The 26,969-nt window shown below is 43.8% G+C and overlaps 1 protein-coding gene across 5 annotated transcripts; it reads right to left on the bottom strand.

The window, feature by feature from the left end:
• Positions 1–5,103: 5,103 nt before the first annotated feature.
• Positions 5,104–21,422, bottom strand: LOC103482235 (homeobox protein Mohawk-like). 5 transcript variants are annotated; one of them, XR_014085305.1, is made up of 8 exons: positions 21,193–21,421; positions 20,233–20,489; positions 17,693–17,852; positions 15,595–15,748; positions 13,422–13,769; positions 8,591–9,083; positions 7,396–7,429; positions 7,266–7,280 (listed from the first exon to the last, which is right to left on the bottom strand). XR_014085305.1 is itself a non-coding variant. In XM_081601530.1 (7 exons), exons 2-7 carry the CDS (start codon positions 20,406–20,408, stop codon positions 7,073–7,075), a joined length of 1,080 nt encoding a protein of 359 aa, XP_081457656.1. In that variant the 5' UTR covers positions 20,409–20,489; positions 21,193–21,421; the 3' UTR covers positions 5,104–7,072. The 5 variants fall into 5 exon arrangements, 3 of the variants coding, with proteins under 3 accessions (XP_081457656.1, XP_081457657.1, XP_081457658.1); XR_014085306.1 differs by lacking the exon at positions 7,266–7,280 and having other exon boundaries at positions 8,591–8,855; positions 8,926–9,083; XM_081601530.1 differs by lacking the exon at positions 8,591–9,083 and having other exon boundaries at positions 5,104–7,280.
• Positions 21,423–26,969: the final 5,547 nt, after the last annotated feature.

The following is a 26,969-nucleotide window of genomic DNA, read 5'->3' as shown; positions in this document are numbered from 1 at the left end:
TGAGAACAAGTTTGATGCTCATGTTGTTTCATAGTTCAGAAAGTTGACCTGATTGAGCAAAACCAAAGTGACTTTTGGATTCAGCTCATCAACATGACCCTGAATCAGCTGAAAAAGCCCAGACCATGTTTTGACTGTTGACCAGTGTTATTGTTACAAGATGAAGAATAAACGTCAAACTGTGTTTCAGTCTTTAGCTATTAAGGGAAACAACGTATTACAAGTAACAGCCCCACAAACACAGCGTTACTCCATCAAGTCAATACAATAAACTACTTTGTTGCACTTGAACATTTCATACCTGGTGCATATTTTCTCTGGATTTATATTTTCTCTGCATTGCATTTTTTTGCTCAGAAAAAAAAAGAGACTTTGTTATATTTTCTCACACTTTTTGTCTGCATAAATATGTATATAAAGGAAAACCCAGGTACAAATCTAAAGGTTTCTCTTTGCAATTCTGGGCTGTGGATGCGGGAGGAGGATGAACTGCTCTTACATCAACGAGGCAGTGTCTGGGTAAATTGCAGGCTGTGCCAGATGCTGCGTTCTCAAACCGTCCGGTCCGACGGGGTAAAAGCAACGTTTTAGTGCCTGGCTGACGGCTAACCTCCTCATGAAACAGGCGGCCACACCGGCTTCAGAGGATGAAGTTTTCTGCTCAAAGCGGCTGCTGGTGACACCACAGAATGTGAAAACAACAATCATGGCATTCGCTGCTGGCATGACGGTTATTTTTAAACGGTGCTGCAGCAGAAACACTGCCAACACCCAGAACTCATTCATGGGAGAGAAAAACAAAGCATTAATGAAGGTCAGTCCAATTTTGAAAGCATTGCATGTTTATGGAATAATAATAAAAAAAACAGATCTTCTTTAAACACCAAATGCGAAAGTTGTCAGTTTTATCTCCTCTGCTCTAAGGCAGTGAGAGATAACGTCCAAATCTCATCCTTAGAAAACAAAAGTGGGTTCTGATCCCAAACGCCAGGTTCAGGTTCCCGTATAGACATTAAACCACGCTCAACATCATGTTCCCAGAATTTCTTACATTTTTCCAAACACTCAATGAAGACATTCCAAGGAAAATGACAACATGAATCGGAGAAAAGCATTTCACATTAGTGCAGGAAACCTGAAGCACCGTGACGGAAACAGCAGGATCCGCACCAAAAAGTTACTTCATTTCTGTCAAGTGTCACTTTGAGCTGCTTTTTCAATCGTCTGACGATAAAAAAAAAAACTCAAGCATAATTGACTTATTGAAATAGCAGCAGATTTTAAATGGAATTGGGTCAAAATGAATAATGATCTAAAGTCCAGATAAACCACAGAAATGGTTCTGTGTTGACATCAACATTTCACATCAATTCCCCCAATCAGATGGTAGAAGACGTGTGTGACAAACTGAAGAGGAGAGAGTGAAGAGATGACCCTTAACCAGACATTTAGATTGTGTGTAGAGAAGTCATCAAAATGTCATGTTTGCCCGATTGTTGACTGTATGTGTCTTTTCTTTATAACTTTGTCATTTTCTGTTTTTATTATGTAAAGCACCTCGAACCGCCTCACTGATGAAATACTCTAAACAAATAACCTTGACTGACTGATGGATTCATGTCTTATAGATGAATTTTCTATGCTGCTGCATTCTGTGACTCGTCGTGTTTAAGTGAAACTTTGTCCAGCATTACAACAATGTGGCAGAGAGGAGAGGGGAAGTGGCTGGGGGAGCACTTCCTGTTCTGTTCAATAGATTGCAGAACAGATCTGAGTTGGCGATGTTTCTGAACTGTCAGATGGGTTCACCACGGTGACGCCCTGCCCACTCCCACTCCCACTCCCACACCCACCGTCATCACGATCCCTTATTCTTACAAATGTCTCTCTGTAAGGCCAGTTCACTCTGGCCGCTCCACCACCTGCTTCTCTCAGTTACAAGTGCAACCGAGCTTTCTTTTTTTTGTATTGAATTGGCATGTGCTAGAAGTTTCCCTTAAAAAAGACAAAAACAAAACAAAACAAAACAAACAACAACAACAACGTGGCGATGATGCCCATCTGCCAAAAGCGCCCCAGAATGCCCTCGTTTGGCCGCCGTCAGTATTTACATGTGGTTCCGTGTCAGCATCAGCTCTCCCCATCTTGTTCTCGGCAGTTTCTGTTCTAGTTTATTATGAGAAACGCAGACAGGAAATATTTTTCGAGTGCCTTAGGTTAGCTCAACAAGTCGGAGGCAGAGAAAGTGGCTCCAAATGTGATTCCAACAAGAAGCAGTCAGGCATAAGGTTCCACTTTCGTGATGAAAAGAAGAAGCCAGCTTAATTTCTGATTCTGAAGTTAATGTTTTTTTTTTGGCTTTTATTTTAGAAATATCATGGAGACTCAAGGGTTTCTAAACTCTTTCTAGGTGCTTGGAGTAAATAAAATAAGTTAAACTGTGAAATGTCTATTTCTCATCACTACCTAGGATATCATCTTCCTTTCTTGGAAGTTACATGTAGATTAATTTCTCCTGTTGGAAAAAAATGGATTTATTGTCTGCAATTTGTGGAGCAGTAATACATCTTTGACCTGCTGCTGTCTCTCTCGTGATTGGCTCGGGATCACAGTATCCATGATTTGAGACTAGAAGCTGTGCTTCAGCAGACACCTGTGAAATCACAGCTGACCCAAAACAGTCCAGATGCTGAAACCATTCCAGGTCTGGACCGACTTCTCTAAACAGTCATTTTAATCTCAGCGATCTGACAGTTCTGAGATGTTCGGGGTGAAGGATAGAGCTCTGATGACAATATGGACCTCCTTTATGGCAGTCTAATTACTCCGGCATGCGGGAGCCATACTTCCTCATCAAATGTGAGATTATTTATAGAATGCTGCATTTTTAGAATTTATTTCTGTGGCATTTTACCTGCTGTTGACCTGATTTTGTTTCTGGCAAATCAAGCTGGACAAGGTGAAGTCTGGAGTCTGTAAAGCGTTAGTCCACGAAGCTCCGCTTGCCCACCGGCGGGTCCGAGGTAAATATGGAGTTCCATGAGTTCTTTCAAACCTTTCAGCAGCACACAGGGGACACGCTGCTGCTGCTGCTGCTGCTGCTGGTGCTGGTGGTGCTGCAGAAAAAGAATAAATAAAAAAAAAGATGGAGAGAATGGGGACGCTCTAAGCGGTGTGGAATATCACTTAGCCTTTCAATGGAAAATGTGGATCAGTGAATCTGGAATTTGTCCACCTCAGTGCTGTGAAGGGGGGGGGGGCTAAAAATGGTTGGAGTGGTTCTGGAAGCTGTTTGAGCAAATTAATAAAACTATGCAGGAGTTCAAAGACAGTTGAGCAGCAGGAAATACATAATCACAAGGTGTTTGGACAGGCTGTGTCCTCAGCGCCTCTGATTGATAACAGATTTGTGAGATCTAAGAGTTCAACAGGTAAGGGGGAAAATTCTTTAAGAGCAAAGTTGTAGCTTTTTTTTTTTTTTTTTGTGTCTACCTGACTTTTTCTTTAGTTCATCTGAGAGAGCTCATGTGTAGGACTAGCAGTGGCTTGAACAGGGCATTTATTACCCAGGAAAAAACAGAACCCTGAGGAGAACCAAACACCTAAGAGGGTATTTAGCATAACTTCATTCCCATTACAACCTCCTAAGATAGCAGATACTGTACAAAAACCCATTTTTCCACTGGAATGTTTGCTGTGATCCCATTTTAACCGAACAAAGCCAAACAGCCATCTTCCTCTTAAAGGTAGCAAAAATACACATCAGATAGCTGGGGCCCAAACCACTAATGTGCGGTGTGTGGTTGATGCACATCCTTGGTGTATGCACTGGGCTCCTCCAGTGGTCTGTCATGATTAGTGTGTTTAGCTCTTAAAGACCGCCCTGCCTCCTGTCACAAACAACATCTCTAAAGATGTGATCCACGACGAGCGGCGTCCAAAACAGAGATCTGAACAAACCCAAGACACTTTAACTGACTTGTTTACACGCTAAAAATACGCTGCTTCGGGGGAAATCCCAATACATTAAAAATGCTTTCTGCCAGCATTTTTGTTGTAGCGTGTGTGCTTCTGCCAGTTCACTCCAGGATAATTAAGATACAGAGTGAAACTGAGGAGGAAGGGAAAGCATGCAGGAGGGACTGGGCAGTCCGGTCCCGTCTGGCTCAGAGGCATGCTGTCGCTTCTCTGCTTCCACAGTGAAATGTACGTGAGATGCACGTCTGGTCTGTGGCAACCACAAGTTTTGGGGAACAAAACCTTCCATTGTTCTTTTCTTGGTTCAGTCGGGGTCGTCATCCACTTTCACCCTTCAGAGATGAGAGTCAATGCTTTGCTGATAAATGTCACAACAAAGACAGCCTCGCGCAGTTTTTGTGATTGTGGAGCAGAGTGGGATGACTGGTTCACGTAGCAACCGAAAGAAATCCTGAATGAAAAGGAGCAGAGAGTAAAAACTTCTATCTGCTCCATATTCACAAAACAAGAATATTATCTATTTAACTCAGATACATTTCAAATGCACAAAAAATGTAACAAACATCAACGTGTTCGATGCCATGTCGCTTCATTAGGATGATTTTTAAATTTCACTTAAATGCAGAAAGAAGTTTAGACGGTTTTGTTTCACTGTGGAGATGGTTCTACAAACAGACGGTGTTAAATGAAATGTGACTTTAGAAAGGTCACACTAATCTAAAAACTGAAGAGCTGAAAATGTGTGTGTGTGTGTGTGTGTGTGTGCGTGTGTGTGCGTGTGTGTGTGTGCGTGCGCCAGAAAAGACATTAATTACGACAGAAAACACCTTTTACCTTCAGGATTCCCAGGAGAATCCTGAAGAGTAAATACAATTTGCACATCAATAACAGATTTAGGTTCTTAAATTAAACCATGACTAAATTGTTTTTTTTTTGAGAATTCCCATGATTAAGCAAAACTTACTTTGTATTTATTTATTAAACAGAAACTAAAATCAAATAACATCCCATTTTTATTAGCTATGAAAGCTAATGCTAGATATTTGCAAGCATGCCTGAATGTTGGAGTTATTAGGTAGTTAATAAGTGTCACTAGCGCCAATGGAGGGAAAATTACACCAGTCATGTTGCTCAGATGTTTATTTATCATCACCAAGTAACAACAGTTTTATCAAACACATTTTACAGGAAGGCAGATGAAACGGTACAAGAAGATATAAATCTGATCATTGGATGGAAAATCCAGTCTTTAGCAAAATATATATTTTTTTAAAAATCCATTCATATAAATTAACAATAAAATACAATTCACGGTCATCACTTTCATTGCTTTTTCAATGCAATAATTTATACATTACAAAACACACATTTTCATTTCTCTCAGCGTGGTTAAGAGCAGAGTTTGTGCTGGAGAGTGTTACAGTACTGGGGTCATAGCTGTGAAGCCCATTTGCTTATACATCTGGTGTTCCTGTTGCTGCCTTTGAACTCCCCTTGACCTTTTTCTGCCTCCGTCACCAGCACGCGGCCGTTGTGAGAGGCGTGAGCAGCCCAGAGGCTCAAAGCTGCAAACTGAAAGGCGAGCCGTGGATCCAGTTCTCCCAGCGCCTGGATCAGCTGGCTGAAAAACACCCGCCGGAGGTGGAGGCCAACGTCCCAAGTGCATAAACAAACAGAGCCTGAGGTTTGGTGTGATTAATTACAAACTACTTCCATGTATACACAAACTAATATAACCAAAAGATTCGTTTCTTTGACGTTTCTTTGTTAAAAACGCCTACGTAGCCGTGAACGTCTGGTTAAACATTCAATGTTGAAAAAAAAAAAAAAAAGAAGTAATTGTGCAGTTTTGTTCTCTTTCAAAGTCCTTCATCACGGCAGTCAGACCACTGTAAATACAAAATATTCATTTTCAGGCACCTCCAAGACATCCTTAAAGCTTAAAATCAGGTGCAACTGCAATAAGCACTTTCTCAGAAACGGATTCTTTCCACTGGGTGACGGAGACGATTTTAATGCAACACAGTTAGACGAGACAGTTTTAATCAAAACCGACACAAGATACACACAGGCAGCCATAATAAATGCTTTAAACACTTGGCTGACAAAGAAATAATACTGTGCAGGACAGAAAGAGGCCATGGAAGAGAAAGTTACATTTTTAAGCCTGTCCTCAGGCTTCTTGTAAACAGCAATTTAAATGTAATGCCGAACATCTGGGGAGGCTGCGGATCAAAAGGCAGAGAGGGAGCGGCGCTTGGCTTTTTGAGTTAATTTCTTTACTCTGCACCATCCTGTTCTTTGCAACAACAAAAAAGAAAAAAAAGGGGAAAAGCTACGACGCTTCACAAGGCAGACTGATAACGTAAAATAAAAACATCCCTTTTGGGTCGCTGCGGTCTTTTGCTCGACCTTATCGGCCTGGCCACGTGGACGATTAGCGGCTTTGGGTCCAGCTGAGAACTTGTGCACGTTTCGGAGGATACACGGCTCAGTAAGAGAAAAAGTTTTCAGCGGCTGATGGAATTCAAGGTTAAGAGGTGGACGACATGGACAAAGCTCTTCGCTTCGAAACGTGTTGAGCAGTCACAAAGCAGAGCTCTGTTTACAGCCCAAATGGAAACTCCAGTCAAAATAGGATTAGTTCCTGTGCAGATGCATGCTATTTGAGTTCATCAATGCCAATGAGCTCACTCTGTTCTTAAGGCACATAATGTTACAAGGGACAAATCCTGAATAATACCGACTAAGAGCCTGCACTCGCCAAAACATTCCTTCACAAATCTCTCTGATCATATGTTCCATTGCGCACAATCAGTGAGCAAACTGCTGAAAACAAAGGCACTTTGGAAAATATATTTGTAGCAATAAAAAGACTAAAAAAAATAAGTTAACATTACAAAATATTTGTTTTTCTTTTCTTTTCTTTTTTTTTTTTAAAGGAATCCATCATTTGAACAGTTTCAGAAAGACCAAAACATATTTTTTCTTCACAAGCCCACCTTCGTCCTAAAGCACCAGTTCACAGAGAGTTTTTTGGACTCCATCAAGTTTACTGAGAGAAATGTTTCTGCTTTGCATAGGCAAATCGGAGCTAAAACTTTTGCAACAATGGCACTTTAACAGTCTTCACCTCGGCTATATGGGAGGACTTCTGGATGATGCAGCTGGTTGTCCCGGAGACGCTGTCCTTCCCCTGAGCCAAGTTGGTCAAGGCCATGGCGGCGTTGATCTCCTTCCAGTACGTCTCATCTTTGGCCTTCACCTTCTCCTTCTGCGTCGCTGCGACGCCACCGTTGCCCCTGACGACCGGCACAACATGCAAACACGCACAGAGAGAACAAAACACACAGCGTTACAGCTCACGTTCAGCTGGTGATTGGACACAGGTTATCTGGGGAGAGAAGGTCGACTCACTTGTCATGTTGACTTGATCCATGGTCTGTGGCTTCTGAAAGCAGAGAGAGAAAAACTCAGTAGACTCCTCTGGGTCAGAACACCAGGACACTCTAGGAAAAGAGATTTTTAATCTCAAGGAGTTTTTTATCCTGGTTAAATAAAGGTTGATGATGAAGACCTGTATGTTCAGCAGATTAGTGGATATGTGTGTGTGTGTGTGTGTGTGTGGTGTGTGGTTTTTGACTTGTGTTTTGTTCTTCCAGTGGACACCGTGTCCTCAGCAAACATGTGCTGCTCTGGTTTCTGTCTTTATTTAAAATGCTGGAGGAAAAAAACACGTTTTAGCAAGAAGGCTTCAAGCGTAGAGGTGACTGATAGGATGGAGCTGAAAGATGTTTCTTATGACTCATAAAGTCCACGGTGTAATATTTAGTTGGAAAACAAATGGAGCCCGGCCAGCATAATTGAGTTGTCTGAAGAAATTAGATCGAAAAAGACGGAGCGAAACAGATCAGAGAGGGAATGAAAAGGCAGCGAGTGAGTCAGTGGGAGAAAGATGGCCGCCTGCTGGCTCTCCTCCCCCCTCCTCAATGGGACCAATCTCCATCTCATCTGTGAAACATTAGTGAGAAACAGAAAAGTCATTAAACAATGAAAGTAAAGTTGTCTTTATGGCAGCCAGAGTGTTTACTTCAGCTGTTTACTGAGAGTTCTTGGTGTTTTTAGACCTCAACCTGTCTTCTGTCTTGTGTCCAGCCTTCGCTCAGATCTGCCCAGCAGTGAAAATGACAACACAAGCTTGGAGTTTCATGAGGCATTAAAAGACAGCAGAACATCTGGACTTTTTAGCTGTGCAGCCTCAGGCGCTCTCCTTAAGTTCACTAAACATTTAAGAAGTTTGCTCTTTACCAGCTAGAGATGACTGGATGAGCAGAAAATGTTCAAAAGAGGAAAATGATCTGAAAGTTTCCATTTAGTCCAAAGGTATTAAGAGTGTCAGACGTACAGCAGGTCATCCTTTGTTCAGAACAAATCCCTCACAGGGAAACCCCGTCTTCTACAACCTCACTCTGAACATCCTGCATGTCAATCGGTCCCTCCTCCTGAGTAACATTTTCATCTTCACTGCATCTTTTCTTACGAATATAAAAGTCCAACATTGTGAAAGCCAAAACATTAAACTGCTCTGATTTCACAGCTTTATCCTGGTCACCTCTCTTTCTGCTTTAAAAGCCTCCAGAGTTTCCAAACATCCTGATCCACTGATCTCATCTCTGCAGGCTCCACCAGCCTCAGACTCTCCATCTCCTCGCTGCTCTTCTGTCTGCTTCCCATGCAGTCTGAGCCATGATGACAGGACAAGGTCTGAGACACTCCGGGTTGATACGGCCTGATTAGGAAATGCTCCTCTAGTTTTCTGGTTCATTTTTGGATTCTTCCACAGAGAGGAGCCTGACCTCACTCACCACAGTTCTCTCCTTAGAAGAAGAGAAGGAATGTGTGAGAGGGAGATGAGGACGCGATAACCCAGAGTTACAAACCACTCACTTTTAGTTCAGGTTGTAGTTTGTCAGAGACTTCCAACAATATCCTCACATTCCTGTCTGTCCACAATTCCCTGCTGTGCAGCCTTTTCCTCTGCTGTCGTCCTGCTTTATCTGGGAGTCTCTATTTCACTGACGTTCCCTCGGTCTCCATCCTCTGCACTAAAAGTACAAACCAGTTTCACAGTTTGATGGGATCTGTTCATCCAACTTGGACGAAAAAGTCCAGGTTGGATGAACCTGGACTTTCATCCAGGTTTATCCAACCTGGATGAACCAAAAACTGAAAGCTTGTTTTCTATCTCCAGCTTTCAGTAATTCAGTGTGTGTGAGGCAGCCATTGCTCAGATGATCTGTTCTGATTGGTGGAGAAGGTTCACTAAGCTACCATAAACTCACAGACACCAACTGGTTTCTTTGGTTGCCCAGAATCACAGAATCTGGAGACAGATTCTGTGATTCTCTGCTTACAAAGAGTCTATTTCCAAAGCTTCTTGCCTAAAACATCTGAAAGTCTGATTTTTCCAAACAAAAGCAGCTTCAACGACTCAATAAATCAGCAATAAATCACTGGCCCAGTTTCTGCTTCTTTCCTCCTTTGCTGCTGAACACTCAGTCAGCTCTGCTGCTGCCTCTGGGCCGCTCTGGCAGCACACTTTATGGAGCACCAAAGGGGAAAAGCTGAGATGTCTGCTGGTTTCTGGAATGGAGGTGGAAAATCCAAAATACTGGCTGACTGAACACTGAGGCGAGAGGAGGGAGAGAAGAGAGGAAAAAGATGGAGTTTAATAAAGACGGAGTGATGCTCCACCTGTTCAGAGGTGTGGTGGAGACTGGTTTTGCTCCTATCTTTACCATCTGCTGCTGTCGTTAGCAACTAGCACCAACTAGCAACTAGCATGTCCAGTTTTGTTATGAGTCAACTATAAACCTATAGCTTAACCTGTTTTCACTGTCACTGTTACTGGTGTATTTAAAAAAAACCCTACTTAAAATAAAAAAAACCACTTAGCCTCGTGACTTAACTGTGGGCAACACCGAGCTGATGAGGTTGACAGCCGGTGGAAACAGCTGCAAGGATGCACAGCGCGATCGTCATTCTGTGCAGCACTGATAGTTGTGCATGGCGGCCAGGTGGAGAACAAACAGAGCTGGTGCCATCTCCTACCAGGAGCTTTTATTACAGCTTTCTCTGAAACATTCTTAGGAATGATCAGCTCTTGCTGGTGGCAAATAAAACGCTCACATTAGGGTGGAAAAAAGAAGCAGTAACCACAGGGAAACATTACTCACGTTTGTAAGTGTTTACATGTGGACTAAAGCAGCCTTTTTTGGGTATCTGGAGGCCAAATGACATGTTTGTGCAGGACTTACTGCATCATTATGTTGCCGTTGTTCACATTGGGAGCTCAGCTGTCCTCTGTGTGAGTCCTGACTGGGTTACACCTCTGCTCTCTGGTTGTGAAGGTCTCTTTTCCTCCATCCCGTGGGAACACAGAGGCTACCTATTGTTCTACAGCCGACTCTGCTTTTAAAATGGAAACAGTTTGTGTTTTCCACAGAGTCGGGCAGTGCAGCTCCCTGAGCAGGTGGACAGCTGTGTTCCTCACATCTCAACATCTGATGGTGTGTGTGTGTGTGTGGGGGGGTGGATGTGTGCATGTGTGTGTGTGTGAGCCTCATTGTCCTACAGTCTTGGTGTGCCAATCATTTAAAACCCCTCAGACTGACAGAGCTTTTTATTCATCTCTCTTCCAGCTCCATGTTGGGGAGCTGCCTACATGTAAACTGTGTCTGTGTTGATGTTTGGGAACCTTTCTCTGCAGCTTCACAGACAGCATGAACATGCTGGTCTCAGTCTGCTGCTGTCCTCAGTCTGTGTCCATGAAGTGGCAGAATCGACCATCTGGTGTTTTTATTCCTGTCTCTCTGGGTTTTTATCCACCTCTCCGTAAACATGAAGCATTATGTCAAGGTCATGCCAGGACTCTACTTCAACTATGCCAACTCAGACACATCCTGAGGCCTCTCACATCAAACTCTGCTGACAGTCTGTCTGAGATCCACTCTGCTAGTGATGCACCTCGTCTGCTGCACGTGATGGTTGTTGCTTGCTGCGGCATTAAAGGGTTAAAGAGTTGTCAAAACACTAAAAAGCAAACTAAGTTGTTTCGTTGCCAAACAGGAAACATTAGAAGCAACTTTTTCATTAAAAGCTTGTTAAAAAAAGGTTTATCCCAAGTAGCTGGTGAGACTTTTCATATGTTTAAAATTAGAGTTAGAGTTACGTAGTTACAAGGTACGCTTAAAACATTAACACTTCTTAATTCATTCATCTTAAGACATTGTTACTGCAACATCTTCCAGTATTATCACATGCTGCTTGTTTTCCTTCCACCAGGCAGCTCTAGTGAGGATGTGATGTTTGAGGTCTTGGAGCTTCACCAGTGGGATTCCTTTCAAGCCGACTGAAGTTTAGTTTTTAACTGGAGCCAATCCATGATCTCCATTTGCTGCCACGTCTGACTGCTCTTTGTAGTCAGGAGTTCTGGCTGAGCCCACAACAACCAACTGGGACACATACAGACTTTGAACCAATGGGACGGCAGCTACCAGGTTCACCACTTTTCCTTGATCAATCCCAACGTTGTTACAACAATGTCCCTGTACAAACTAAATGTGAAGATTTTATTTTAAAGATAAATAACTGAACCAGGACTGGGCTTAAAACTTTCAAGGAAAGGAACAGTGTGATGGTTTTAGGAGTTTATCTCACAATCTTGGTGGATTGCTGGTTTGATTCCCGCTTGACTCACTCTAGCATTGTGTCCTTGGGCAAAACACTTCATCTACCTTTGCTGTGTGGTGGTGGTCAGAAGGCCATATGGTAGCTTCACCTCTGCCAGACTTCCCCAGGGTAGTTGTGGCCTCTCTTCAGTAGCTTGCCACCATCAGCATGTAAATGACTGAAAGTAGTTTGAAGTGCCATCGTGTCCTTTGTACTTGATGAAGTGCTTTACAAGTACAGGACATTAAACATTTCAGAAATATTAAATCACATTTACTTGGACATTGTGTCCTCTGTGTAGCTGATAAAAAAAAACAGATTTATGTCAGATATGTTGCACAGGGACACATTTGTCTCCCTGAACATAAAAACTATTTATAAAAGAAGAATGTGTTCTCGAAAGAAATATCTGGAATCTGCATCAAATAGAAGGGAAAAAACTGCAGGTAATTAGGAAAGTGTGACCTTGAAATCATTTCTCTCTCCCTGCAGTTTTTCATTTGCTTTGTTCCTCAAAAATCAGATGTGGAATGAAAATTTTACTTTCTCAATTCTTATTCTAATTTGGATCAGATCTGATTTTCCCAGAAGGAGTTTGTCTCTTTTGAATGAATCTTTCCATTTGACCCAATAAGCTTCTGTCACATGTAACTTGTGTAAAAGTATCAGAGTCCAGGGAGGCCAAGAGGGAGACGTCAGCGGCCAGAAATTATTATAACCAGAGAGATAAAACAGTCAGTGTCTATTAAAGGCAGCAGGTCGGACAGCTGAATTCAGCCCTTCTGGGATTTGTCTTGATAAAATCTGCTGGAGTGAAGCTTCTGCAGTGAAAACAGCCTGATGTTGGCTCAGGTCAAAGGGTTTTAATTGTTCCTGTCAGACTCATTGATTCATTTCAGATACACACACTCTGTCTGTTTCACACTCAGACAAGAAGAAACACTTTTGTCCAAAAGAGACACAATAACAGCAGCTCTTCCCTCCAACATTCCAGCTCAGATCCGGACCCTCCTTGTTCTGGTCGTGTTCAACACAAAGAAAAATGTTACTACTGGATGTGAAGTCCACCTGAACAAAGACCCAGTGTTCTCAGCCGATACAAACACAGCTGACCTTGATTGGTTACATCTCAGAAACGCTGCAGGAACTCCTGCAGAGGTCCCACATTCAACTCTCAGTCTCAAGAAGCCTGTTGGACATTTTGCTCTGCTCCCTCCTCTGGAGCCACAGCAGGATCAAAGACGGGACAACAGCAGCCTGACAGTCTTCAACATGGCCTTGTTGTGTCTGACCTGTTAGACCCTGGTCAGCTGGAGGTGAAGCTCCTCCCACCTCTCTGGACGGCCTCAGAGACAACCAGTGGTTCAGTGTGTGTGGGTTTGACAGTGTGCAGGTTACTGGATATGCTTGTGTGTTTCAGATGAACTGCACCTTGTTTAAATTTTACAAAATACTCCAAGAAGCTCCTGAACAGCCTCTCCATTTTATCAACCATGAGGAGAAGATTAAGCAACACATCCAACATGTTCAATTAAAGGAAGAAGAGAGAAAGTTAGCAGGAGAGATATTAGAGACCCTGCAGAGGGACAGACAGCTGGACATAATGGACAAGCTGCAGGGATGAAAACAAACGTCCAGAAAAAGACAAAGATCAGACATGAGGAATGTGGTGTGTGTTGGAGAGTTCCTGGAAGAGTCAGTGGTCTCCTTACCGGCTCGATAGACGAAGTGGGCCTCAGCTTCAGAGGACGACGGCGACAGCAGCTCGTCGTCGAACTCGTTGGAGCTGAAGGAGCCAGAGTGGTTCCTCTTGCGAGCGTCCATGACAGCGTTGGCCACCATGACGTGCCGCAGAGAGTCGTTCAGGTAGCGGTGCAGCAGGCTGCTCTTGTACTTGGGTGGAGACACGTAGTCCTCAGCCTCCACGGCAGAACGCAGCACTGGGTCCATGCCGATGGCCACGCCCACCATGGGGGAGCCCTCCTTCTTGATGACGCTCTGGTACAAGGGCTTGGTGAGATCCTCAGGACCGCTCTGTGTCCTCTGAGGGTTGTCTCCATCTGCAACATCAGGACATGCTCACATGACTGTACTGTAGGTGGAGGACAGGAAATCTTCTCCACAACAAGAACCATCTCTTAAAACTTTAGAACAAACTTCTGTTGCCATGGTGATCTGTAGTACAAGATAAACATCATTTCTATTCAGGTTCTTGTCCCGACTCCTAACTGGGATCAGTTAACAACATAGAACAGTGTAAATGAACCTCAACTCTCCACAGCCAGTAAGGAAAACTGTGTCTGAATTGATCTCTGTTGGTTTGTCTCTCAGGTCTGTTCTTCATTTACTGACAGTGAACACCTGAAGGGAATCTCGTCTTCAAGTCTCTCAACCTACAATAAGAGCTCAGTCGACTCGTTGGGTTGTAGAGCTCTCTACGGTTCAAGAACATCTGTTGTTGGTCACATTGATGCAGAAACAGTAAAGACTGCAGCACAAGGCCTGTATATACATATGGTGATGTAAATCAGTGGAGTGACTGGTTCCAGTCTCTCTATCTTCATCTGGGTCGCTGCATTTAGGTCCCATCAGTTTTATGTGGTCATAAAGTCACTAAAACAATCAGTGGAAGTCCACATTGGAATGACTCATTTCCTCCATCAGATGTTGGACTCCAGGTTCAGTTATTGTCTCAGTTCTGTTCACTCAGTCTGAAGGAAAACGGTTATTTGGAACTAATCTTTAATTCAAACAGCAGAACCAGGAGACTTCATCCTGCTGCTCCTGCCCACATGTTGGCATCACCTCCAGAACAGAAAGCCCAGTCCAGACTTCAGACCCAGAACCAAACCCTAATGAATGCTGGTCCATTTCCTCTATCTGAACTCAACCTCTGTCCCCTGCAGAATTAAATCCTTCCCAGAATGCTTTGCAGCTGAGGAGACTGAATTGAAGCCCAGCTTCCCACCTGAAGAAAGAAACAGGAAGAAGATAAAACTCTGATGAAAACCCAGAGATTCTCTGGCAGCAGGGAAATCAGAGACACGTCACTTTAGATTCTGTTGCTGCCAGGACTGCAGGTCTGTCATTTGGCCGGGTTAGATGTCTTGTTCAGCCTGGTCCAAATTGAGATGAGAGCTTCCATTAATCAGAACCACATGGTTCTTCCAGCATCTCCTCTGTCACCAAACAATCTGACCTTTTGATTTAATCCAATAAAAATATTAAATTGTTCTCCTGATCAGAACATCCCGTCTGCTCTGGACTCCAATCAGAAAACAGGTTTTTACTTCAGCCTGGATTTGCTGCTGCAGCTCCAGAACAAGCTGGACCGTTTCAGGACAGTAAGAGGAATGAAGACACGGTCAGCGGGGTCAGATCTGCTCCCAGAAATAGTCTCTGGAACAAAAGCATAGGCTTCAGAACATAATGGAGGGCCTTTCAGCACACGGGCCAGCAGTGGGAGCGGGCTGCGGATCGCTCCAGAACCAGAATATGACAGGGAGACGAGTCAGGGAGATATACGGAGTCTCTGGTGGTGCAGCGGCCTGCGGCACACACAACACAAACACCATGCACACATTCCTCTGGGAGCCACACGCTCAGCTTCTCCTCCTCACACACTGAGGGAGAGATTACTGACACCACAGCGCTCTGAACTTTCTCTTCATTCACTGCAGGACGACTGAACTTTGACTTTCTTACGCTTCCTCACCAAAACGGGCCGGACCTTCCCATGAGAGCCAGCCTGTGTTTGCACATTTGTCAGCTCCACTGACTGATAGAAGGAGAACATGCAGTGTTCTGGTTCTGAGCTCAGAAGATCAGATCCAAGTGTTTGTGCAGTTTGGACAGTTTGTCCTCAGAGCAGCAGGTGAGGCGTACCTTGGGAGCAGCTGTCGTCGCTGCTGACGCTCAGCCTCTCTGCGTTGCCCTGAACGTATTTGTTGTAGAGTTTGATCCGGAGCGCCCAGCTCAGGTCCGGCTGCCTCACCGTGTTCTTCAGGCGTCTCCTGGCGTTGGCGAACCAGTTGGACACCTGAGGGGGACAAAGCAGGAAGGGGACACACACGGCAAACAGGAAGACGTGTTAATGTCTGGAGTCCACACTCGTCCACATCCACAGCCAGACTAAACGTTGATCCTCAGTGGAGACGACGCCTCACTGCCTGCCACCAGTCTCAGGGAGAAAAACAGCAAGAGGAGCAAGAAAGAAGACGGAGACAGAAGACAGAGACAGAAGAGAGACACAGAAAACAGAGACAGAAGACAGAGACAGAAGACAGACAGAAGACAGAGACAGAAGACAGAGAAAGTAGACAGAGTCTTAGTCCGGCTGCAGGTCAGCTGCAGCTCTCTGAACAGAGCCGAGAGGAACATCCCAGACGTTCTGCAGGAAAACTGAAGCCTCTCAGCTTTTTACTGTGTACAAAGAATCGGCTGACGGCCAGTGAACGCATCATTTCATGATCTAATGCTCTGACTGAGACACACGTCCCCATCCTGCTCATTCTGGACACGTCCAGCCTCCCTCCAATAAGACGTTTTTTTTCCATCTCTGTCTTTAAGATCCGATAAAAGAGACACTCTTCCTTCCACTGGGACTGGAGACCATTAGATGTTCTACTGGAATAACTTTTCATGCTCAATAGATTTCAAGCTGCTTATGAACTGCCGGGGACGGCGGCCTCATGCTGGACTACTTAGTTTTCACGTCCTCTCCTTAAGGATCACATTTCCCACTGTCTTCAGTCTGCAGCCCAGCAGGCAGGAAGCAGCAACTCATTGACCAGAAGGACTTGGAGGGGAAGGGACGGTGTCCTCATGAGGACGGGAGGTCCCGGAAGAGACAGCATGTTACCACGGAGATGGGGTTCAGGAACCATGGAGACGGCACCGGATCATCGGTTCCAACTCACAACACTGACATGGAACAAAGCTAACTGTTGCGCTACAACATGACAGATTTAGCTGCTGTTTAACACCTGCTGCCAGGTCGGCCTCTCCAGGGAAAAACACACAGGAAGTGATGCGTTCAATGCCACTGGCAGCCTGAACAGCGGTCTGTCTGGACTAAACAGTGGAAGAACTGGGCTGTTCTCAGCAGCAATCAGTGGAAAGACAGAAAGACATCATGGTCACATCTGAGTTTATCTTCACACTTTGGGACAAAATGATCACTTGTTCAGTCCAAAAATATTTAAAAAGACTGAGAGGTTAAAGATTTATAACTATGTTTTCATATTACTAATTAGCAAAAAACAAGACTTTTCATCCTTCATAAAGTGAAAACAGAACCAGGTTCATCCAACAAGGAGAACAGAGTGAGGGTGCACAGTAATTTGGCCCCGAATTTCTTACTTTATGGATTTCAGTGATTGGCCGATACCTGTAAAGTTGATCTTATCTACCTCAGCAAAGGTCTAAAAATCAACCACGCCTCTTTTCCTCTGCCATGAGAGTCTTGACTGACAGACACCAGGTCATGTCTGCACGTTTGCAGTTAACAGTAGTCACTCCACTGTTGCCAAGTCAACAACTTTCTTGGTACATCAACAAACATCAGTCTCAGCCAAAATCAGAATCAGCAGGTTAGACATTTTATAAATCAGTTATCAGCGATCAGCCAGAAAACTGCAATCAATGCAACTCTAAGGAATATCTAAAGAAAATCATTTGGGAATAATTTGCAAACAGGTAAACATCTATTTAGTTCTGACACTATTAGACTCCCTGGGACATGAGATGAAGCTGCGCTGCAGCTTTTGGAAGAAACAATCAAAGCCTGAGACGCCCAGCAGAGAGAAGCTGCAGGAGGATCTGGAAGGCAGAGGAAACAACATTTCACTCCTGCTCAGCTGCTGCTAAACATTCAGGAAAGGTAAAAGCTGAACTGTCTAAACTGCAGCAGCCTGATCACTCTCCTGTCTCTGTGACTTTTCTTTCTCTCCTACTGGAATCAGAGCAGAAGGAAGCGTCTCACCTGGACCAGAGTCATCTGTGAGCCGAGCGCCAGCAGGATTTTCTCCGTCTTGGTCGGGTACGGGTTGTCTCTGTGCTTGTAGAGCCACTGCTTGAGCGGCCGCGCCATGTCCTGCAGGGCCTGGCGCTTGTGTCGCACTTTGCTGCCGCTGGGACGACCCCTGTGCACCAGCAGGGACAGCATTTAGACGCAGGCAAACAACCGGACACACCCCAGGGCTTCAGCATGCAGATGTCAGAAATTCACGGCGAGTCTAAAATGTCGACAGATGAATCAGAGAAACGTCCTGAAACCACAGGAGGAACACCTGAACCTGCAGATGTCAGTATGGTGCTGCTCTCCACTTCTCCTTTAGCTCCCAAAACGGCTCCACTGACTGCAGATGGAACCCATTTTAGTCGGACCTCAAAGCGGGCCCGAGGTTCTGGTTCTCCAAATATTTTCCTTGTAATCTGGATCAGCCTGAACATCGCGGAGCGCATTTCACTCTGACCTTTGACCCCAGAGCTCTGTTAGAGAACATTCCTTCACCTGATCCTGAATGTTTCTGCAGCTCCTTCCTCTCTCTGCTTATTTCAGCCTAACAACCAGCTGATCCAAGCAAACCAAACTTTCTTCTCTTCTAATTGCTTCCTGTTCCAGACAAACAATGTCAGATCCATTCAGACCGGCTCTTCATGTGGTGAACTAGAACACAGAGCTGAAGGTGGATTTATTTACTGGAAACAGATGTGGAGTTGGGGTAGCAGTCTGGCGATGCATCAATTGTTATGAATTTAATAGTTATCTTTTAAGCAAAAGTTCCACCTGTTTTCACACAGATCTACTATATGTCCTCTCCAGCAGTACATGTATCTTTCTGTCATGTTTCAGCTGCTTTCAGCTCCAGTCATCGACTCCATGAAACAAACATGGAGGATAAAGCGTCTGCTTCCTGTCAATCGGTGGATGATAAACTGGGGGTTGGAGGCTCTGAAAGCGTTCATGGTGACACCAACAGGAGCACCATACATGATGAGCATTTGAAAACGTAACTTTCTGTAGACTATTGTGGAAAATTCATCACATTAAACCACAAGGCGACCAATGTATACCACTAATGACTGTTGATGTAGGAGGCAAGTTGTCGCCATCTAGTGGAGGGAGTTATGCCCAAATATGCGTCATTTCGCATAAATTCATATTCATATGTGTCCTTTTGGTTCCCCTGCAATGGACTGGCCACCTGTCCAGGGTGTACCCCGTTTTTCGCCCACTGACCGCTAAAGATGGGCAACAGCAGCCCTCATGACACCAATGGGGATGAGAGTATAATGGACGGATTCATGCCTGTGTTCTTTCGATGGATCTGTACCTAATTAAAATTAGCGTGACAAAAGAAAAATGTATTTTGTATAAAACTGTGAAAAATAAAATAAAATCAGGGCAGTGAGATAGAATGTGTTGATGTGAGACTTTGTTCAGTTTTAAAAACATTTCATGTAATTAGTAATTCCTTCATTATTTAAATTTAATAATAATAATAATAATAATAATAATAATAATAATAATAATAATAATAATAATAATAAAGAAGTTATGTGTAGTTACAAGCAGTATGGTTTGATTTGAGTGTTTATTTGAAACAGATTTTTTTTCTTTTCGAGGTCCACTCAGGACTCAACTAGTTTTATTTTGTATTTTCCAGATCAGCTTCGTCTTATTTCACATTTTGAATAATCAGCTTTTTTATTTGAATATTTTTATGCATTTTACAGGTCTGATTTGGACATAACAAATGCTTCATCCCGTTAATTTTCATCACGCTGGAGGTGGCACTTCATATATTACATACTTCAAGGAACAAATTTTAATTTACATTATATTTGGTCAGATGTGAAAATGCAATGTTTTTGTGAAGAGACAGTAATTTTTTGCATTCACTGAATAATTAAGACTTTAATTCATTGAATAGTCTTTAGGTGAGGCTTTAAATTGTGTCTTTGGAACAAGGAGCTGCAGAACAAGTATGAGCTTTTTGATTCTAACCTGAAATGTAATTATTTAATCAGCAGGAGTAGGGGAAGTAGTAAGTGTTCATTATCTGATTTGTTAGATTGTTCTACAACACAACCCCAGGAAGAAAATATCGTGAAATTAAAGAAAGCACCAATAAGAAGTAATCCCAAAGGAGACGCTTTTAAAATTCGGTACAAATGCGTCGGCAGAAAAACTTCCATCATGTTCATGAATTGATTTATAGTTTTTAATTTAAAAACCCTGGACATTATATTTATATGGGTTTGAAATCTAAACCCATATCGGTCTTTAAATCTCTGGTTTAGATGTTTCATTTGCGGCGCTTATTTGCGCAAAACCCGAAGATTTAATCCCTGAGATCTGAGGAGAGTTTTTCCTCGTTTCTCGCTCAGCTAACGAGTGACCAGCAGGTTGACCAGGCTGTCAGATATCCCCCCCGTGGGTTCCTTCAACCACTAAAGCCGACCCTCATCCACGCATGCTGAGCAGCAGCCTCTACCAGAACAGAGAGCCTCACATACCCGCTCCGCCTGTGTCTGGCCGCCTGGCTGTCTCCGATGGCCGGGCTGCTGCAGAGGAGGTCTGGATGTTGGCCGTCGATGACCTCCAGGTAATTTCTGCTGCTCATTTCCACTTCCTTCGCCTTCTCCTCAAACAGGACCTGACTGCTCAGCTTGTTAAACACAACGGTGTTCATCTTTGGCCGCTCGGTCCGCAGATCTCTCTGCTGCGCTCAAATCCAAAAGGTTCGTGGAGGAAAAGTGTCCCCGCGTCTCTCCTGCGGAAGAATAGATGACATTTAGTTTGAGGATCATATGAACTAAATCCTTCATCTAAACTCCTCCACATGCAGCAGCTTCAGAGTTAAAGGCGAGCGGAGCCGCGGCGCTCTGACTCCACTTCAGTGTCTCTTTGGAAACAATCACAACCTGTTTGCTTCATTCAGAGTCTCCTCCCGCTTCTAGCGCGGAGAGGCGCTTCTTTCTGCGCTTTCATTGCGCATTAATTAGCACAATCAGCTAAGAAATAAATCCGGGATGAGTCGGTGTGGACTGCGAAACAGTTACTGGTTCTAGATCCACTTTCCTGCTGCGCTGTGGGGAAAAACCCACGGAGAGACACGCAGACTGTGGATGGTGCAAAACTCGTTTATTCTACAGGCAGAAATTCATAAGAATTCTGTTAAAGCGACTTAAACTACAGTTTGAAGCAAATGAACCGACTTCCTGCTTCAGAAACGACCTGCTCTTTCTTTCTCTCTGCAGCTTCATCACCATCAGCTGATCTGTCTCGGACTCGGATCCATCAGCAGCAGCAGCAGCTTCGTGGAAAACATCTGGAATAGTTCCTTGACATCAACTACAGTGATGCTGGCAGTAATGTGACTGATTCAAAGTCGGGTTGAAGCAGCTGGAGCTGCGCCTTCAGAACATCTGAACCTGTCCTTTCATTCAACAAGTGAGTGGATCTGTGGCAGTTACCTTCCCCGGCTCCCTCCTGCGTCTCTCGGCTGTGCTGAACAATAATCCCGCTCCCAGCCGCCCATGCCCCGCTCACATGTTCCCCGCCTGAGTTTCTGAGCTCCAACCACACGGACCGCCGTCTCCTCCTCTGGTTTTATCCGGCGGCCCGGGACTCTGAATATCTGCGCCTGCTCATGTTTCCTTGCACAGAGGCTGAGCCTGCGAACATCCTGCTGCTGCTTTAGGCCGGTTCAGGGGCAGCGGCCCCCAGAGGGAAGGAGAGGGAGGCAGGCATGAATCTGAAAGAAGCAGGCTGTCTGTCTGAGCCACTGAGCTCCAAGGTACTGAGGATTAGAGATCCAATGGACAAATAATGTCTGTTTAGGAGCTGCTGTGCTGCTGATGGAGTTTAATTTATGATGTCAAAAGGTTGAATAGATTTTAGCTGCTAAAGATTTATGGTTTGATTCATTTGGTCCGGAAGCTGAAGGACAGAGCAACTCAAAACTTTCACAGATGAAAAAGATAAAACAGCAGCTGTAACTGAATCTGCATTTCTTGGTCCTGTTTATGTTAGTTAGCATTAGCACTGTAGCACAGCCAGCTGCTACTGGAGGCTAGAAAACCTATAATTCAAAACCAAAATCAGTTTCAGCAAAAAGTCTACTAAGCTCCTTGGTGGACGGGTGATCTGTCCAATGTCCACTCTCTCACAGTCATCACCTGATGAAGACAGACACCAGCTTCTCTGCTACCCTGAGCAGAAACAAGTGGGGGTGGGTGGATGGATCGATTGCTCTACATTAATTTGATCCATAAACAAAGTTGTCCATCTTCCTTTGGACCATCTGCCTAAAGCTGAAGTTACCACGTCTGCTCTCTGCTAGTGAAATCCAGACAAATAGAAGAAATAGTTGGACTATAAATAGCCATGCCACAGCTGATTACTCCTGTCACATTATGTGCCCATGACTCAGAGGTTCTGAGGTTCTCAGCTGTGGGTTCCTTTGGGGTTTATCCAGAGTAGTTATTCCAGGGATGTGACTAACCATCTGGAGCGTTCAGCCTCTGTGTGATTATTGTTTATTTGTGCTTATTTTCATTTAAAAGGGGGAACTGACTTTTACTAAGAATTTGGGCAAACATGCAATGATTGACCCAGTCATATAATGGGGTTAATTAAGGTCAGGAAGGGTTTATTTTGCCCAGGTTTTCCACAATATTGTAGGTTGGACTTCTGGCCTGAGGTGAACTTCTGTTACCTCCTCTGACATTATTGCCGTTATCCAAACCAGTGGCTCAGCAGCAACCTGCTGCAGCTTCTCTTTAATCTTAATCCACCTCAGACTGCTGCCTGTCTGTCGTCCTCTGTGGTTGAATAAAACCATTCAACAGGTAGACCAACATTAATCATGATGTCCCAACTCCAAAGGGATCGGTGACGGGGAGTCTGCAGGCGATCCTTATTCACAGCTCTGTTTCATCTCAAGACTGGACTTCAGGAATTACACTGGCATCTGCTTTCTTTGGTATCCATTCAATGGCTGCTTGGACAAGTAATGAGTTTTGAGGCCTGGCACCAGAGTTCTGATGTCAGAGACAGTGGATATCTGCTGAGGAGCTTTGCAGACCCAAGATGCTCTGCAGCTTCAACTATTGCAACAAAAACTCTTTACCAAATCCTCTTTTAACAGACTTCTTTATGACACTGAGGTTAAGAATAAAGACATTAAAAAGGAACCAAAATAAAAATTTAACAGTTTGATTACTGGTTTGAAGAGGAACAGAAGAGATTTTCCTCAGAGTTACGTTTCTATTTTCTGTATTGTCCAATTTGTTCACTGCTGTTAAACACAGACTTCACCTCCTACATGTTTAGATCATTCACAGGAAATATAACAAAAATAAAATAAACTGATTCTAGGCCTTTTAGTTCATTTAGGTGTGAGCTCATTCTGACTTAAAGGAAACTTATAGTCATTTCATCAAAGTTGCATTTCTTGTCTCGGTTTACAAATGATCTGAGATCTAAGGAAAATACATTTTAGAAAGATACTACCTTTGTTTAATAATTACAGCAGCCTATTTTGCAAGAACAGTGGCAGAGGTTCAGTACATGAAGATCCAGACTTGTAAAATCAGAAAGCAGACATCTAGAACCCATCATGGCTCTGGCTGGAACATCCTGTTTTTATTCATCATTCAGTTAGAATTAAAGGAGCTGCCAGTTAGTTATCTTTTACTATAAATCTGTGTTTCCTCAATGGAAACATGCTAGGTCATTACAGACCAGATTATATTTATGCTTCTGCCTGTAACCACAACCTCTCATTGAGGATGATGTTTTTCCTCTATACTTGGAGCTCATTGCTCCATGTAATCCAGGCTGGAATTACAAGCCGTCTCACACAAACTAAAGCCACAGGCAGATTCGTTGGGTAGCTTAGCCAACTTTGGAAACTGTGACTGAAGGGAAAGTTAGCAGGTTGTTTAAATGACCCAATTCCAGCTTTTAAGAAAAATTTTCAGCATTTGGGATGCCAGTCAGAGCCGTGAATTAAGTTGTTTTGATTGATCTCTAGAATCACAGAGAGGAAGTACAACTGATACCATCCAAACCCCTGACCTCTGTTGCATCCCAAAATAAGATTTTCTAAACACATGAATTTGTGTATATATTAGTGCTGTCCATAGATTACAAAAATAAACAGATTAATCACACTGCAGTCCTGTGATTAATCACCATTAATCACTACTTTCAACTCAGTAAGCTTGAAAAGTAAATAGTTTACAAATGTTTTGTTTCAAACACTAATATATATATATATATATATATATATATATATATATATATATATATATATATATATATGTATGTGGTCAGGAAAGGCAAATCAATCAGAGCCTCACCTGTCATCATGGAAAAATAACATAATTTATATTGTTATATTCACCCAGTGATTTTTACTAGAAAGTACTAATTTTTCATTTAGCTAAACCAAGCTTGATTATTTCTTCAAAATCGCAGCATTTTCACAAAAGTGCAGACATTGGTCAGCAGCGAGCTGAGCCTCACCTTGGATTGCGCACAATTATTCCATTTGTTTATCTCAAGGTGGTTCCAAAGTGTCCAGCAGGTGGCACTGTAGTTTTAGTGTGCCCCTTTATTCTAAAAGTTAAGTCCATGAGTGGCATATGTCTGTTGATTCCGATTTGAAGTTGCAAAGAAATTAGAGAAAAATGTGATAAATTGGAAATGGACCAAGAAAATTATACTGAATTGTGGAAGAGTCTTGTAGAGACGAGAACTGAGTTAGAATTGGTTTATGCATATGAGCAATGTGACCTGGCCAATGTAGCCATGTAGGAAGCTACAGGGATTTGTGATTCCGTGAGTGTGTAAAATAAAATTTAATAGGCTTCTCTGTGGGTTGTGGTCCGAGTATATTGTTTGTTTTATCTGTTTATATGTACTTGCATTGTTCAGAGGGGACATAAACTATCCAGGGCTCTGTGTGTGAGTCTGTATCTGGAGCAAGGATTCCAAATGTGGCTCTTCTTCCAATTTCCAAAAAACTGAGAGTGACCAAGGGCCATGCTTGCCCAGGTTAAGATGAGCCATTCTTGGGTAAAAAAAATCCAACAGGTCCCTATCTGAAGAACCCAGGCTCACATAATCCAAAAACCCTTAATAGCACCGAAGAACTGGGGACAAGGAACCTTTCTGTTCAAGGTCACCTGGTTATTTCTCCGGGGATTAAATTTCACTTCTTACACAGGCCATTTCTGTGGAACAAGTTTCAAGAACCAGGGAGGACCATGAAACATGCTTTATTAAGAACTATTGGTTTAGCAAAAATGTTGGAACAGAGGCCTGGGGATATGGGATTTAGGAGCAACTTTAAAGGAGCAGTTCCATTTTAAAACAACGGAACTTATCCCACTAAAAAGGAAAGTCTGGAAATCTGACAGGAACTCTTCTCACAGTACAGCCTTGTGTGGTTGCATACACCTCCCACGAGTGAACCACGAGTTTGGAGATGGGGTGAAGGTTAGGCCAGTGGTGAGACACTTTCCATGGTCCCTCAATATAGAAGAACTGCCATCAGAGTTATTCCTGTCCTTTTCCCTCCACTTGACAATTATTTAAAAAGTGTTGGATCCTGGACGGTGACATTGAAGGTCAGAGTTGGACATAAAAGCTGCTCCTGCCAAAGAGAACCTTTAATTCTGGGACTGAGTGATGTCCCAGTGTGAGTAATGTCCCAGAGAGCACGGACACGTCTCTTCTCAGAGGGCTTGTGGCAAAACTAATACTCTGAACTGTGGCTTCATGACAAACCAGACTGAGGGCTGAGTTCCTCGAAAAGTTCTGCTGCTTCCTCCCAGCCTGACCTCAGAGCTGCACACGTTTCAGCTTCAGGGACATGCAGAACAGACATGCCTCCTAAATACTATTCTGTGAACCACATGCTGAGTTATTGTTTTATTATAAACTAGTTTCTAAAGCTAATTATTCTATTTCTTTATTCATTTGATGGACATTGTGGTTTAAACTAGGCACTTTCTACATGGTTTAACAAAGTGCTGTGAACAAGATGTGTTTTTGTTTTGTGTCCCTTTTAAATAATTTGGATCAAACTAATCTTAGTAAAGGATAAAGATGGCCTGATTAAATACAAAAAGCAGTTTTCAGTTAATGATTTAATTCACTAATGGGGAAGCTGTCCAAACCACCCTGGACCTATGGGACAAATAATTGCCCTCTTAACTTTCTAAGTCGTTTTCCCACCATTTGCAGCAACAATTGAGTTTGTGATAACAGGCAGAGAGTCTTTAAAATCAGCAGAGAAGAATTTTGGCCGACTCTTCTGGCAGAAATGATCTTAACCATCATGAGGACAGCAATGTTTTTGTGGAATCATTGTCTGACATACAGGCATTTTGGGGGTGATGTTATTTCAACCACATTCAAGAGTGAGTATTTCAGATCACACTAGAGCACCTGAATGATGGTTTATGTCTGACTTTCCATCCATCCATCCATCCATCCATCCATCCATCCATCCATCCATCCATCCATCCATCCATCCATCCATCCATCCATCCATCCATCCATCCATCCATCCATCCATCCATCCATCCATCCATTTTCTTCCGCTTATCCGGGGTTGGGTTGCGGGGGCAGCAGCTTCAGAAGGGAGGCCCAGACTTCCCTCTCCCCAGCCACTTCTTCCAGCTCCTCCGGGGGAATCCCAAGGCGTTCCCAGGCCAGCCGAGAGACGTAATCCCTCCAGCGTGTCCTGGGTCTTCCCCGAGGCCTCCTCCCGGTGGGACGTGCCCGGGACACCTCACCAGGGAGGTGTCCAGGAGGCATCCTTACCAGATGCCCGAGCCACCTCAACTGGCTCCTCTCGACGTGGAGGAGCAGCGGCTCTACTCTGAGTCCCTCCCGGATGACTGAGTTTCTCACCCTATCTCTAAGGGAAAGCCCAGCCACCCTGCGGAGGAAGCCCATTTCGGCCGCTTGTACCCGTGATCTCGTTCTTTCGGTCATGACCCAAAGCTCATGACCATAGATGAGGGTGGGAACGTAGATCGACCGGTAAATCGAGAGCTTCGCTTTTTGACTCAGCTCTCTTTTCACCACGACGGACCGGTACAGCACCCGCTTCACGGCAGACGCTGCCCCTATCCGCCTGTCGATCTCCCGCTCCCTTCTTTCCCTCATTCGTGAACAAGATCCCCAGATACTTAAACTCCTCCACTTGAGGCAGGACGACCTCCCTGACCGG

The sequence above is a fragment of the Poecilia reticulata genome, chromosome 20, assembly GCF_904066995.2.
Source record: "Poecilia reticulata chromosome 20, P_reticulata-male-v2, whole genome shotgun sequence".
Classification (NCBI taxonomy): Eukaryota; Metazoa; Chordata; class Actinopteri; order Cyprinodontiformes; family Poeciliidae; genus Poecilia; species Poecilia reticulata.
Note: the sequence above shows the minus strand (reverse complement) of the source record. Positions and strands in the feature narration are given on the sequence as shown.